We start from the raw sequence: 15,959 nt of genomic DNA on the forward strand, positions 1-15,959 counted from the left end.
GCACCATACTTAATTCTCTGGCTGGGAAGGATGGAAAATTGACCTGCTTTTCTGAAATAGGTGACTTCCAGATGTTTTGGGATGCAAATCCCAGAATTTGGAATTATCTGCAAAAAACTGAGGAACTAAACATCTAACACATGGAAAGTCAACTCTCTCAGCAATGACTCCCTAATATTAACACATACATTTTGGTAAGAAAGGCACAGTAATTTAAATGTCTATGGAGATTCGCAATCATACAGGTTATGGTTGTTGCAAAGGTGCTTTTTTTCCCAAAAGGCAATTGGACTTTCTTGGGTTTTTTTCCTTTGAAAATGTTTCATCCAAGAAGCTGAGAACCGAAATCAATCATCCAAGAACTGAAGCAGCTTCTTGGATGAGAAGCAAAATATTTGCAAAGCAGAAAAAAACCCCAAGAAAGTCCAGTTGCCTTTTTGGGGGAAAAAGCACCTTTGGGACGGTCTTGGGATTTAAATTTCTTCAATCAGCATCAATTTTCTGGCAGTCAACATTCATCTTGGATTATAATCTCAATCTAATTTTCTGGCTTTAAAATGAAAATGAGGGAGAAAGCTTTGTTTCAACGTTCAGAATATTCCCTGGGCTACAACACTCAGAACATAACTGAAAAAGAAAGAATTGTTTTGTTCTGATCTTGGATCACACATCATTTGGAGCTTGGCATGTTGCCACGCCCTGAGTCTCCATTGATGTTCCTAGAGACGATGTGATTTGCTTGCCTTGAGACATCAGAGATTTGACTCTCAATTTAAGAAACCAGTTTTGAGGCGAGAAATGTTTGCTGAAGGCTTCAGATGGAGGAGGCAAAATTCTTTTCCAATTTTGGAATCAAAATTATCTTCTCCCTTGAGGGGCTAGAGTCGTATCCCAACTTTCATCACCATCGCTTTCCCTTCCACCACAAGGTCCAGTTCATTTGCTTTAAGGGTAGTCAGTCAGATGATTACACATCAACACTGCTGGGCTTTTAACTTGTTAACAGGTTCTAAAGTTTGAAAGTCACCAATGTCATTTGGTGATTTTAATCATAAAGCTGACTAGAGACTAGGGTCTCCAACCTTGGCAACTTTAAGACTTGTGGATTTCAACAAAGCTGGCTGAGGAATTCTGGGAGTTGAAGTCCACAAGTCTTAAAGTTGCCAAGGTTGGAGACCCCTGGGCTAGAGCATTAGCATGCAAAGCAACTGGCTTCTGTTCTCCAGTAATGTACATTTGAACCAATCAAAAAAGTCACATAGAGGTTTGACTTTTTTTGTCTTGGCTGAATCATAGGGGAACCTCTGGCGAACATCTGAAGAGATTATTAGGCAGGCCAATTTTTACATTCCAATTTAAACAAGCCCAAAGTTCTTACGCAGCTCAGCCTTCTTCCAAAGGAAGTCCAGATGTGCTGAGAATGAACTTCCCAAATTCCCAGCCAGCCTTTGAAAATTAGGGGAGCTGAAGTCCAACTTTCAGATAAGTTGGACTTCAGCTCCCCTAATTTTACAATGCAGGAGAAGGCTGATTTGTCCCTGACAATAAGGGGACGTGGTGGCTTAGCAGTTAAGACGCTGGGTTTGTTGATCAGGTTTACAGTTCAAGACCCAAGCACAGCGCGACAAGGTGAGCTCCCATCCCTGCCCCAGCTACTGCCTACCTATTAATTCGAAAGCATGCAAATGTGAGAAGATCAATAGGTACCACTTCGCTAGGAAGGTAACAAGAATTTTGTGCACTTTTGGCATATAGTCATGCTGGCCACATGACTACAGAACTGTCTTCAGACGACGCTGGTTCCTTCCCTCAACTAAAAAATGGAGATGAGCACCCAACGGACACAACTGGACAGGGGAAACCTTTTACCTTTATCTACAAGAAGTCCTCAACTTATGATCATTCATGTATTGACGTTTCTAAAGCAATGGTGACATCAAAAAAAGGGATTTATTTTTCTTTTTTGAGTCTCCCACCTCCTACCCTCCAAAGCTGCCCATTCTGTAGGCAGAAGGTAAGCAAGAGATTGATGGAAATACGAGAAGAGCAGAAGGGTGAACCAAAACCGTCACTGACATCCGTGGTACTATGATGTTTTTAAAACAAGAATTGTGATTTGTAAAACTATATTTCAGTGACAGCATTTTATAACCCAGCTTTACCCTACCTGATACTCTTAGGACATGGCACATTATCACAGGATGAATAGGAGTTTGGGAGTCCAAAGTTATCTGAAGGGTATTATATTAGAGAACCTCGATTGTGCTTTCCAAGAAGCTTCCTCAACCCAATTCAGAGGTTGTCTGCCTGCATTCCTCAAACACAACACTCTTGTGTTTTTTTTGATATCCTGCACTGGACAATACTTGGTAGCTGAGTCTGTTGCAGCCTGACAAAAAGATCTGCACTGTTCAGCTCCCAAAAAATAAGGTTCATGAACAGTGCAGCCCTCTTCTATTTCCATATGTCAAAGAAAAACTGTTTCTCTTACCTGCAGAGTTGCAAGGATGCTTCTGCTCCAACAGTACGGAATCTGAAGAAGGTTCAACAGGGCACCAGTTGTCACGGTTGATCTAAGGTAAAGAAGGAGAGAGGTGACAAATTAACCAGAATCTTTCCATGCAGCCTCCGTATTCTCTTTTTCTGTCTCAGTTCTGTTTTTATTGTTTTGAATGCTCTTGTAATAATTACTTTATCGCGGTTTTAGGCCATGTTTTATTTATTTTACTCCTTTATTGGATTGTTTTCCACTTAATGTGAGGTGGGCGGCCATAAAAATTTGATTAATGAAATAAATTAATGAACTCTTATCTTGACTTGGTCAGACTTCACAAGACTTTCCAATGAATCAAGTAAATAGAAATTGGCTTTTTTTACACGGTATATTAATCTCCAAAAAGTGATGAGGAACCTCAGAACAAACACTAATATTTGCTTCATTTCTTTTATGCTGAATTAAAAGCAGAATCAATACAATTCCTGTTCTGTTACACATTTCATTCAGACACATTATGTAGAAACCTAACTCTTTGGAGAAGAAGGGGGGGGCAGACAGGAAGGAAGGGAGGGAGGGAGGGAGGAGGGAGGGAGGGAGGGAGGGAGGAAGGAGAGTGACAGGGTAGGAAGGAGAGGAGAGGGAATGAGAGGGGGAAGGAGGAACAGATGGGGGAACAGGGAGGGAGGAAGAACAGAAGGATGGAATTAGACAACCAATAGCCAGGTGGATGACTGAGATACATCAATGAGCCATAGTGGCACAGTGGTTAGAGTGCAGTACTGCAGGCTACTTCTGCTGACTGCCGGCTGCGTGCAATTTGGCAGATCAAATCTCACCAGGCTCAAGGTTGACTCAGCCTTTCATCCTTCCAAGGTGGGTAAAATGAGGACCTAGATTGTTGGGGACAATAGGCTGACTCTGTAAACATGCTTAGAGAGGGCTGTAAAGCACATAAGTGCTTTTACTATTGCTATTCTGACGATGAATACACTATCGAGAGACCTGAAAGACCAGGTTAGGGACATATCATCCTGGAGAATGTGTATGTGGTCACCAAGACTCAAGAGTGACTTGACGGTACATAATCAAATCATGTATACAATCCCTTCTTCCCTCTGCTGCCCACGTCACACTGCATGTTACACTGCCAATCACAACAACGCACCAACCTCTGGAGAAGGCGGAGCTTTTCAAAGGCCAAATGCTGCTCCACTTGACTCATACCCGCTTGGACCCTGAAGTCTTTACTATCACCTGCTATGGTTTAACCTGGAGAGGTGAAAGAGAGCCCTCTCTACAGCTACTGCTTGAGTGCTCTGCTCCTGTCTGTCCCGGGTCATCTCAGTCCATACTTCCCTGCCAAGAATAAAGTCCTTTGCGGGATTCAAACTTCTGAATGCAGTTACAGCAGTAATTTCACCAAAACGGATCCAGGGGGGAGGGGGGGAGGGAGGGAAACAGATTATTTTTAATGTTCGTTCCCTTTTTAAACCCTGGGGTTTCACATTTCCTTTAATCATGTTTTAATTTAGCTTTCAGCGTGCAAAGGACATGCTATTTTTCCTGTTTGTCGAAAGCTGCCTCTGCATTGCACTATGTCCCCCAATTCCAAGTTTTGACTTCCAGCACAATATGCTTCATAAACCTTGTTACAAACCTACGGGCTGTATTCGAACGATCGGCTAAACCTGCTTAATTTAAAGCTGGGCCAGCTTTAAACAAGCCACAATGGCTGCATTCGTGTACAATACTGAGCCATGAACCATGGTTTGCAAAACTTAATAGCTGGGTTCACTTATTTGCACCAAACTGCACTATGATTTAATGCAACATACAGTATGAACTGACGGTGTGCAATCAGGACAGTGGTAATTACCAGTTCTAAAGGAAGAGATAATAAGGAAATGAATAGGGAAAATGAAAAATAATTTCTCATCCAGTTTTACTAGAAGCATGCATCTTGCTCTAACAGCTCTTCAGCATCCAGGGTTCCTCCATCATTCAGCAGTTAAAGCAGACCAGAAGAGTGAATAACATAATAAAAGAATAGAAAGGGACCATGAAGATCTTCTAGTCTAAACCCCTGCTCAAGCAGAAGATCTTGTACCATTCCAGACAAGTGACTGTCCAGGTTCTTCTTAAAAGCCTCCAGTGATGGGACACTCACAACTTCTGAAGGCAAGTGGTTGCACTGGTTAATTGTTCTCCTTGTTAGGAAATGTCTCCTTAGTTCTAGCTTGCTTCTCTCCTTGATTAGTTTCCATCCATTGCTTTTTGTCCCGCCTTCAGGTGCTTTGGAGAATAGGTTGACTCCCTCTTCTTTGTGGCAGCCCCTTAAATATTGAATCACTGCTATCATGTCATCGCTAGACCTTCTTTTCATTAAACTAGACATATCCGATTCCAGTAACCGTTCTGTATAAGATACTTTTAAAGCCACTTTTTTGAACCAACCACTTCTGCATTACAGGCATGCTGTCAAAATTGCTTTGCCAAGACCATGTTGGCTAGATATCATGGAAGTGGGGATATAAAACTTCTGGAAGGCATTGGGTCAGTCAGTGATGCCTAGTTCTGGCATTCAAATAACAACACGGTCACAGTTGGGCATTAGGGGGGGAAGTAAGTGAGACAGAAGTTACTTCAGCTCTTTGATTTTCATAAGGCAGAATTTATGGCCCAAGATTCCCATGTGGCAACCAAAACAGCAGAAGGGCAAAATGGAATTAGGATCCATGACTTCGGACATTTTGAAAATGTTTTGCCAATGGTTTCGTTGAAGCTGGCTATGCAAGAAAATGGGAAAACAAATTGGATGTTCTCCATAGGTAGAAAGATAAGGAAGGGCCATTTCTGTCATGAAAAGAGAAAGGCAAACTCAATTTCAGAGGTCAAAGAAAGTAGCAACGGGCTTCAGATTCAGGAAGCCAAATTTCTGCCCCAATTTACTTTAGCGCCTTAAGGGCACCTGTACTAATTGACAATGACTGTTAACAAATATGACCTACAACCGTACCTGCGCAATGCCTACCATTCAGAAGGACGGAATTGAAAGCCCTGAGAGAGTGCGGGGCACAGAATTCAGCTACGAATGCTACCTTTCCTTCCAAAGAAGGACATTTTAGGAATGCAGTGAAAAGCTTAAGCACCTAAGTCTAACGACTATTAAACTCTTGGATGGGTAAGGCCCAGGGGTGGGATTCTACCAATTCGCACCTATTCGGTAGAACTGGTTGTTAACATTCTAAGCAGTTCGGAGAACCGGTTGTTAGAAGAAATTACCGGCCCAATCCTGTAAGGAAGGCAGGAAGGAAACATTCTGGCATTGCTTACAGAAACTGCCTCTCCATTAACCCTTATTACATTCTTGGCAGGACTAGACTTCCTGTCTCTGGAACGTCTCTGGAGTTTTTTCCCCCCTCCTTTGTTGGTACTTTGCTTGTGTGTAATGTTGTAATTACTGTTGTAACATTCAAAGTTACAATGGCACTGACAAAAGTGACATGATCCTTTTTCACACTTACGACTGTTGCAGCATCCCCACAGTCATGAGAGGCCAGGTGAGGAGATGCATGCCTCGATGTGAGTGATATTGAGTTGGCCACACCTAGCTAATAACATGACCACCAAGCTATGTCCACCCAGTCACATGACCACCAAGCCATGCCTACCACCTAAGCCACACCCACAGAACCGGTTGTTAAAAATTTTGAATTCCACCCTTGGTAAGGCCATAAAACCAGTGGCATAGAACACAGTGTCTTCCCACCCGTGGTAATAAATCTGCATAACCTGGCATGATAAATCTTGCAAAATTAATCGTTCCTTTCTATACGTCTAAACTCTTTTCTCACAACAGAATCAAAGATAGCTGGAATTCAAATTTTTCAACACGGAAGACTGGGTCCCTTCTTGCAAACAAGGATACTTCTCCAAGTCCAAGCTCAACTGAACAACTTCTGATTTTCTGCAAAGCCGCAGCGTGGTTTGTTTAGTTTTGTTTGTTTACTTGTCACCACAATACAAAAAAAAAGATCCAAGACTCTAGAAAGTGTGCAGAGAAGAGCAATGAAGATGATAAGGGAGGCTAAATCGTATGATGAATGGTTGAGGGAACTAGGCATGTCTAGCCAAGGGTAGGACAAGAAATAATGAGTGGAAGCTTGTTAAAGAGAGATCCAAACCAGAAGTAGGGAGAAATTTCCTGACAGTGAGAACAATTAATCAGAGGAAATGCTTGTCTCCTGGAGTTGTGGGTGTTCCATCACTGGGAAGTTTTCCACAGTAGATTCTGCAACCAATTGAGCGGAATGGTATAAGGCCTCCTGCCTTGAGCAAGGGGTTGGGCGATAGGACCTCCAAGGTCCCTTCCAGCTCTATGGTTCCATATTCTACGTATAATAGAACCAATCCTTGGGTTCTTTTCATTAAATTCCATTAAAAACTTGCTACTCCAGTTCAAAAAGATCTAGGAAACGATGTATAACCTCTCCCCTCCCAGCCTCCATTTTAGACTATTCCCCATTCCTCTGAATTAATACATCCACGCCAGACTCTGTAAGCCATTCCGCTGGCTGCTTTCTTTCAACTGCTTCTTTCTCTGCCAGGAAAGTCAAGCTTTTAAGAGTGACAAGACATTCTCAGACTGCCACCTTACTGTTTGGTGGAACAGCTACTAATTTTAGCTTGGAAAGTGTCCGCATGGGGAAAGGAAGAGAGTGGAAAAATGCCAGGGACCGTTAGCCAAGAGAGGTATCCGCCTCCACAGTCCCTATTTAAAGGCACAACTAACTCCAGATTTCAATGAGGGGGGGGGAGTCAAATAAAAACATAGACTGAGAACTTTGAGACCAGGGAAGAGAGCAGGTGATTTTATATATATGGCAACTTCAAAAGTAGGTGGGAAGGGTTGATAGTTAGTGCTTTCCAGCGCTCTCTAAGCAGTTTACAGAGTCAGCCTATTGCCCCCCACCAACAATATTGGATCCTCATTTTATCCACTTCGGAAGGATGGAAGGCTGAGTCAACCTTGAACTGGTGAGAATTGAACTGCCAAATTGCAGGCAGCCAGCAGGCAGCAGAAATACTGCACTCTAACCACTGTACCATCGTGACTCATGTTGATTTCATATTAAAATTCCAATATGTTTTATTCTATTTTATTTTGAGCGGAGGGGATAGATATTCACAGGAAGTTGCAAAACTGGATATGCCAAAAAAATTAAATGGGGAAAAAATGAAAATAGATTCAGCCCTGCTCTCTACCGTGAAACTCAATGGTGATGGATTTAGTGGAACATAAGCAATGGAAGGCCAACCTGACCAACCATTTAGCCCCAAATTGGGCTAAGTAACATAGGAAAGTCTGTAGAGATTCTCAGTCATCCAGGTCATGGTTGTCCCAAAGGTGTTTTTTTGAGAGGCAATTGGACTTTCTTTCTTTTTTTCTTTTGAAGACATTTCACTTCTCATCCAAGAAGCTTCTTCTCCACTATCCTGTCAGAACTGAAGAAGCTTCTTGGATGAGAAGTGAAATGTCTTCAAAGAAAAAACAAGGAAAAAGTCCAATTACCTCTTGAAAAAAGCACCTTTGGGATAACATAGGAAAGGCGTTCCTTCTTGGACTAGTTGTTGCCAGGATGCAGAAGCAGAGCCCAGATTCCACCCTAATACACCCTTTTTTTTAAAAAAAGAAAAAAAACAGAAGCAGAATACATAGTACAAAAAAAAATCTAAATATGGCTAAGCAATTTTCTGATAAGAATATTAGCTGGAACCAACCGCAAACTTAGCTAACATGAAAAAACGATGCCAACTGACAAGAAGAATACGTGTAGCATAATATACATACCGCTGGAACCATAAACTTTTTTTAAAAGCGGGGCATTTATCATCACCATTGTAAGTATTTTTGTACCAGACCTCCTATGCATAGGACTGCTAACCCTTTCAATAAAAATATTTTTTTTAATTAAAAAGATGTTTTAGAGGCATCTAAGTAATTTACCCATACAGATTTAGCAAATGCTTTCTCTTTGTCTACTGCAAAATCCTACACCAAAGTCCTCCAAGTAATCATGGGTAGTCTTGTCCCAGTTATCACTCTGCTACTCTCTATTTCAAATCCTGTTCCTTGGAAAGAGATCCATTCCTGATAGGGAATCCAAGAGTCCCTTCACAAGAAAAAGGAAGAAAGGGGAAAAGGCTACTCAGGGTCTGACCCTGATCACCTTACAGGAGGGATACAAACAGAGGTGCAGCTCAGCCAAAGATACAAGCAATAATACCATACCTTTAGCAGCAGCACCTCTACAGCCCTCTCTTCTTTGGAAATCTCACATAGGCTGTATCGTCTCTTGTGCCGTTCGTACATTTTGTCCACGGGGAAAAAAAAGCCAAGTCAACCATTCACTCCTGGAAAGGACCAAGCAGTCCAGAAGCCTCTGTCTTGGCCAAGGGTCCTTGTGCTTTGGAGAAAGCCCTCTCTGAATTGCAGAGTCCAGCCAGCTCGCTTCCCAGGAAGAAGGAAAACAGAGGCCAGCAGCACTCCAGCTGCTTGACTTTAAAAACAACAACACCTTCTTGGAACAGGGTGACTTGTATGGAGAGGAAGAGCAGCACGAAGGATGGAGATGCGGAAGGAGACGGTGAGCCGTGCAAAAAGATGTTTATTTTTTAAAAAAAACAAAACAGAACAGCAAGTCTTCCTAGAAACTTGTCCTCACGGAACGTTTTCAAGTCTCTCTCTCTCTCTTTTTTTTTTTAAGAGCAGAAGAAACTTTGCAACCAGAAAAAGAGAAGGCGGGTAGAAATGGCCAAAGCCGGATGTCTCAAAGAGACCCACCAAAAAGAAGGAAAAGCTATGCTCAAAAGTTCTAATTCCAACCGTTTAAGGGTGGCAACTCAATTCCAAAGAAAATGCAGCTGCTGAAGGATGAGACCATCCAGTAAAAAAAGGAAACAAAAATAATAATTCTGCTTTAAAAATAACAATAAACAGCTGCCCCCAAATTGGCTTTCTAAGCTTCTTCCTGAAGAGGGTCGTCTTTTTGCCCAGCCTCAAAAGTTTGGTCTTGAATCAGTTTTGAAGAAAAGCCTAATGACAGCAACAGGCAGAAAGGAGATTGGGGGAAAACGCTCGGACGTCACTGTTTTGCTCACTGCCCCAGAATTCTGTGAGAGCAGAAAATTTAATTGCAAGTGTGGGGCTATGATTCATCTATTTGGAGAGGGAGAGGGAGAGGTGAGAGCAGGCAGGGCAGTCTCCTCCTCCTCCTCCTCCTACGGCCCCGATTCATTTTCTCTTCCAAAGCAGGGGTGAAACCAACCGCACAAGGAAAACTGCAACTCTCCAAAAGGGATGGCTGACTCTTGCGCTAATCCCGGGAAGGACAACTTTGAATATTTTAAGGGCAAGAATTCGGGCCCAGAGCTGTCTGAAATCCAACATAGCCTTCTGGCTCAGAGCTTCTCAAAACACAGACAGGAACGGGGAGGTGGGGGGATGTTCAGACTCAATTCTGCTCCGAGCAGAGAAAAAGAAACAAAATGCTCGATTGACTTGTGCAAAGGAGGGGAAAAAGAGATTCCCACCCCCGTTTTTTGTCCTTAGCCAAAGGGTCTTTTTTTTTTTCCTGAAAGAGTGGGCTCCTCCTCCCCTTCCCATCTTTACCTTCGCTTTGGCCAAAGCACTCGCTGCCTCTGTTTCTCAATGGCTTATTCACATCGACCAAGGCCGGAGAACACACTGCCACATGGTTTCCTGTTTTCGAGATCATTGGAGTTTTTTTTCAGCCTCCATTTCAGCCCAGGCTGGTCTCTCAAGAGATGAAATCTTCCTCTGGTTCCCCCTTCCCCACCCCCATGTTGCTTTAACCTTGATTCTTGGATTCTTTTTGCTAGAGATGCAAAAAGGAAAGGGAAGGAAGGAAGGAAGGAAGGAAGGAAGGAAGGAAGGAAGGAAGGAAGGAAGGAAGGAAGGAAGGAAGGAAGGAAGGAAGGAAGGAGAGAAGAAAGGGAGACAGGAAGAAAGAAAGAAAGAAAGAAAGAAAGAAGAAAGAAAGAAAGAAAGAAAGAAAGAAAGAAAGAAAGAAAGAAAGAAAGAAAGAAAGAAAGAAGAGGAAGGAGGGAGGAGGGAGGGAGGGAGGAAGGAAGGAAGGAAGGAAGGAAGGAAGGAAGGAAGGAAGGAAGGAAGGAAGGAAGGAAAGCAAACAAGCAAGCAAGCAAGCAGGAAAAGTGAGCTTTGGGAAATGTCGTGATAAAATAGGGAAACAGGGTCCCTTTTGATCCTGTTAAGTTATAGAACAGCAACTATGTAGACCAGGCAGAAAAGCATCTAGGACTCGCTGTTTCTTCTCCCCAAAGGTAAAGACAGAACAAGCGGGGTGACTCACAGACAGCAATTTTGGGGGACTCAATCTGTTTCCATTCCTCCCTGAAAAGTTCCAGTGGGCAATTCTGAGACTGGACCTAAGCTGCAAATTATGCATTTCCTCAAACGCTGCCATAAGTCAGTAATTTACAAGATTGTACCAAGTGTCCTTAGCTCATTGCCAGGGATTCATTCCCAGTTCCCTGGGGCTCCTTCTTACCCATCAGCCTGCTATTCTCATCCCCATCTATTGCTTTAATGTCCCACAGAGCTACCAGATTTGACTGCAGGGGCCAGGAGGACAATTGTTTCAACTACCTACAGTGGCAACCAGCGGTACACATTTCTGCCAGACACACTCGTGACACAAAGAAAATGTTAGAAAATTATGATATTTATGTAGTTACTTACATCTAAACTGTATGAAAGGAAGCCAAATATCTTTACAATCCTCAAGGCATGTCACAATTTTTTGAGCACCCCCTAACGTTTGGAAATTGAAAGTTTAAAAATTTGACACACCCGACCACCAGGGTCCACCAAACAGGGAAGAACCCAAGACACCCTCAGGCTGCCTTCTCTTCTGCTGTTGAGCACGAACCTCTTCTGTCTTCATATGCAAAGACAGAGGTGTGGTTCAGAAATCTCTACCTGCAAAGGTGGGGATGAGATGGCAATAGCCAGTTACAGAGAAGACCTATCTTGTCTCTGCTCTTTCTCCCTGAGCAGCCTAACAAATATTTCAGTCTCATTCATTCAGAAAAGAGCTGGAAGGGACCTCGGAGGTCTTCTAGTCCAGCCCCCTGCTCAAGCAGGAGACCCTATACCATTTCAGACTAGTGGCTGTCCAGTCCCTTCTTAAAATCCTCCAGTGATGGAGCACCCACAGCTTCTGAATGCAAGCTATTCCACTGGTTAATTGTCCTCCCTGTTAGGAAGTTTATCCTTAATTCCAGATTGTTTCTCTCCTTGATTAGTTTTAACCCACTGTTTCTTGTCCTGCCTCAGGTGCTTTGGAAAATAGGTTGACCCCCTCTTCTTTGTGGCAGCTCCTCAAATAATGGAATACTACTAGCATGTCTCTCTCTCTCACACACACACAACATATCCTTCAGTGACTGGTGCTGTGTGAGAATAAAGGACAAAATCTGCAGTGGGGAAGTGGATATAAATACCACAACTATCCAGATAAGGGGATCCAGGGAACACAAGTCACACATTTTTCTCCCCTGTGTACAAAAGTGGTCAGTGAATCCTGGCAAATGTACTTAGATTCCATTGAAGCTCTCTTATCATTATCCCTTTCCTTTAAATATATTCCTTTCCCCACAGTTTCCCTTGCCTTGTGCTTCTCCATAACATCTCCATGGCCAGAGACACTTCCACTTGGAGACCAGCAGAAAGTCTGGAATAAGGACTGAGTGTGCAGTTGATTCATGTAAGGCAGTGGCCTCCTACCTTTTGGGCACCAGGGGCCAGGTTTCATGGAGATAGGATGCCAAGGAAAATGTGATTGGCAGAAGACTTGCCGTTCTACCTGTGTGCATCTGATCGGCCATTTTGGCAAGACCAAAGCCGGGCACGGTAGATCTTTGGCCTCATCCATTCCCTGAGCATTTCTGGTATTGTTACAGTGGAAAAGATGGTAGAGTTTGATTAAGATGGAAAGCAAACAGGCGGATGTTCCATAATCTGATTTCAATAGCGGTAAACTATGGGAGGAGTGCCTTCCATCGTGATAAAAAATATCTTGTGAAGGTTTGAAGGCACCATGACGTGGAGGAAACATGTTAATGTTTTCTACATGAACTGCAAGCCCCTTAAAACCTTTTAACAAGATAATTATCTAAGTTCCTCTGGACTAATTCTAGCATGCACAGAGAGAGAGCGAGAGGGAGGGAGGGAGAGGTTGACTTGGAGGGCAATGTGCAGCATTAGATATATTAGATGCAGGGAAAGCATGATCTGCTAATTATGGTTTCTGAGTGTTGTAAAAACCAGATGCTCTAGGCAGGCACTAAAAACAAAGCTGAATAATTATTATTCGGAGCTGAATAATTCAGTCAGTAAGAGCTGGACCTACCAGAAAGCTTACTACGTGGGATCTTGCTAGAACACTGCTAGGACTTCACATCTTAGTCCTAAAATGTAATTTGGAGGGCTCCATTGACAAGACTTTAATCAAAGATTGTCCATAATACCATACTTCTTCAAACCATAGTTTGTTGGACCCAAAAGGAGCCTGGTTAACATGCAATGCCAAGCCATACACCAAGGGTCTTCAAACTTGGCAAGTGTAAGACTTGTGGACTTCAACTCCCAGAATTCCTGAGCTAACATGATTAGAGGAGGAATTCTGGGAGTTGAAGTCCACAAGTCTTAAAGCTGTCAAGTTTGAAGACCCCTGCCATGGTCTTCCCAAGCACAATCATTGGATTCCCATCAGAAAAAGTCTCCTTTGAACAAAACTTGATGGCTGTAATCGCATCTGCACATTTTGGGGTGGTTTGTGGAAGTGGTTTCTCATTGCCTTGTTCTGGAATTTTTATTTTTATTTTTAGTTCTGTCTAGCCTACAGTCTTAAGATGTCATACTGGTCACTCATCTAAGTATTGAACTGGCTACAGCAAACCAGAGAGGTAACCTTGGAGAAAGAATTCAGAGGTTGTTAGGGAAGCAACAGATTAGGAAACACCAAAAAACATGTGTCACCTCAAGGGACGTGGGAGAGTATTACAAAGAGAATGAAACCAGCCCACCCAATTCTTCCCCCTTTCCCCTGGGGCAAAAGAGGGATGGAAGGAAAGACATAAGGGCAGACTTGAAAAAAGTCTGCTATCACAGCCTAACTCAAGGCCATTTTAGTTTTTCTGTGGAGTTGGTCAGCTGATCTGGTTTGAAGGCCCAACCCTACTTGGCTTTGAAGACTACATAAAACTATCCAAGTGTTGCCAGCTGGTGGAACATGTATATAAGCCCAAAACAGTACTATTATGGTTCAGTAAAATCTGTAGATCTGACAATTCCTTCTAAAGGATATATGGAGCTATCATGTTTATTAGTCTTTGGCTGGGTTCAACACATTATATTCAGTCATAATGCAAATTGTTTGGTTTGGGTTTAGTAGTATTCATTCATTCATTATTCATTCATTGCTCATTTATTCCTTATATTCCTTATATTTTTATACTATCCATCTCCCCTACAAAGTGACACTGGGTGGCTTATAAATTATAAAACAAATAAAAACCAGTTAAATTATTAAAAGATTAAAAAAACAGAATTAAAATATTAAGAATTATACTAAAGCTGAACTAAGAGAGCTAAGAACCAGATGGGATATATGAAGCCAGCTGTGATGATTTGCAATCCCCAGAGTGTATAGGGGAGACATTTTCAACCTAACTTAAAATTTTAGATATTTAAGATGTAAGGGATTGATTTTGCAGAATTGCTTCAGTTCTTTATAACTATACTATCAAGCCTAAATTGGTCCTCCATCACTGAGTAGCAAGATTCTCAGAATCTTCTTTAACCAGATTTATTGAAATGGAAAAGGAAATTTAGTCACAGAAATCTTTGCCACTGGATACTTACTCGGCCACCCAATATATCTCTAAGGTTTTAACTGCATTTTTTTTTGCTTCCAATCTTTTCTGCAGGCTCAGAATAAATCTGATACTTTTCCTAATTGCTGGGAGAAGGACAGTCAGAGCCTGGGGTGAAGTCAAGAGAGGAATCAGCCTGGAGTCATTACATTCCCACAAATGGTCAAAGTCCATTGTCTGTTGAATTCCATTAACTCTTATCTAGTGCCAATTTAGTGCTAACTAAATTCATTTCAAAGTATCATTAGATCCTCTTTTTAAATTTTAGGCCAGGTTATACCATTCAAAGCCTAGTGTAGCCCTTATGATGAGATAAATTGAGTTTGACTCAATTTAGATGCTAAAGGCTTATTCATACTGTTTCTACTGGGACTCCAAGGAACAGGCTCAGCCTCTTGACAAGGTCACTCCAAGGGGTTTCTCAGTTTTTCCAATAGATGGGCAGGGAGAGAAGAGTTGCTGAAGGAATGGAAACGTTTAAAAATATTAAAAGAACAGAGTTTACATTTATGCAGAAATGACTCAGTCATGATGCAAGAGTGGTGATAGATGAGTATAGACCTAGATTGTACAACAGACTACATTTTAGTGCAATGTATTAACCAATAAAGCTTATCATAGCCTAACAATTTCTTTCAGAGAAGTTGTTTTTAGTTTTTAGTTGTTTTAAAAGTTGTTTTTAGTATGTTACTGAATCAGTGTCATCTTCCTGCTTTCAGTGCTTACAAAGATGTGATTGATGCTCTTTGGTTCATGATGATATATCCCTGCAACACAGGTAGAGGTTTCCAGAAAAGGATGGACCTTATGAGGCACACAATGTCCTGCTTGAGGCCTGAATACGAAGAATTTTACATCCAGATTGATTTATTAACATTCTAATGCTCCAATGATTCCACCCTGCTTACAAAGTTCAGAAAGTCTTTATCAGAATTCTGCATCCTTGTGTTCACATTCGCCCTACCTACATGAATGGACTTATTCTCAACCTAGAGCCTCCCAGGTATATAGAACAATTCCAATAACCCCAACTCATGTTGGATAGAAATTTTGGGGACTACCATCCCTGCACCTTCAAAGAGCATAAGCTTGGAGCAGATATACTTGGATTCTCTGAAATAAACAAAAAATTTTTACACTGTCCTTCAGTGGCTGAACACAGGCTTTACAAACTGACAGTGCCATCTTCAATCTCTCAAAGCCAGGGAAAAACTCTAATTGAAATCCTGAAGAACCATTGCCAGTGTTAATGACTCAGTAAGCTTACATGGTATAAAGCAACAATCTGTGATGAAGTACCATTGAATTGACCAAACACAGCTGTCGTAGTCAATAGGAAGCTCTGATGGTGCAGTGGTTAAAATGCAGTATTGAAGGCTAACTCTGCTGACTGCCAGCAGTTCGATCTTGACCAGCTCAAGGTTGACTCAGCCTTCCATCCTTCCGAAGCCAGTAAAATGAGGACCCAGATTGTTGGAGGCAA

The 15,959-nt window shown here is 42.1% G+C and overlaps 1 protein-coding gene across 12 annotated transcripts in view; it reads right to left on the bottom strand.

Annotated features, from left to right (window-relative positions):
- The window catches only part of AKAP13 (A-kinase anchoring protein 13), a 299,586-nt gene that overhangs the window by 75,453 nt on the left and 208,174 nt on the right, over positions 1–15,959 (bottom strand). For 11 of the 12 annotated variants that reach the window (XM_026673060.2, XM_087972785.1, XM_087972786.1 and 8 more), the window contains exon 10: positions 2,492–2,573. In XM_026673060.2, the coding sequence (XP_026528845.2) occupies positions 2,492–2,573 (82 nt within the window). Of the gene's footprint in view, positions 1–2,491; positions 2,574–8,789; positions 8,972–15,959 lie in introns of those variants that run through there. The other variant, XM_087972787.1, reaches the window with a different exon arrangement.

This window comes from Notechis scutatus, chromosome 11 (assembly GCF_049901735.1).
Source record: "Notechis scutatus isolate UNSWTSFEM ecotype Mainland chromosome 11, rNotScu1.2, whole genome shotgun sequence".
In the NCBI taxonomy this organism is placed as follows: domain Eukaryota; kingdom Metazoa; phylum Chordata; class Lepidosauria; order Squamata; family Elapidae; genus Notechis; species Notechis scutatus.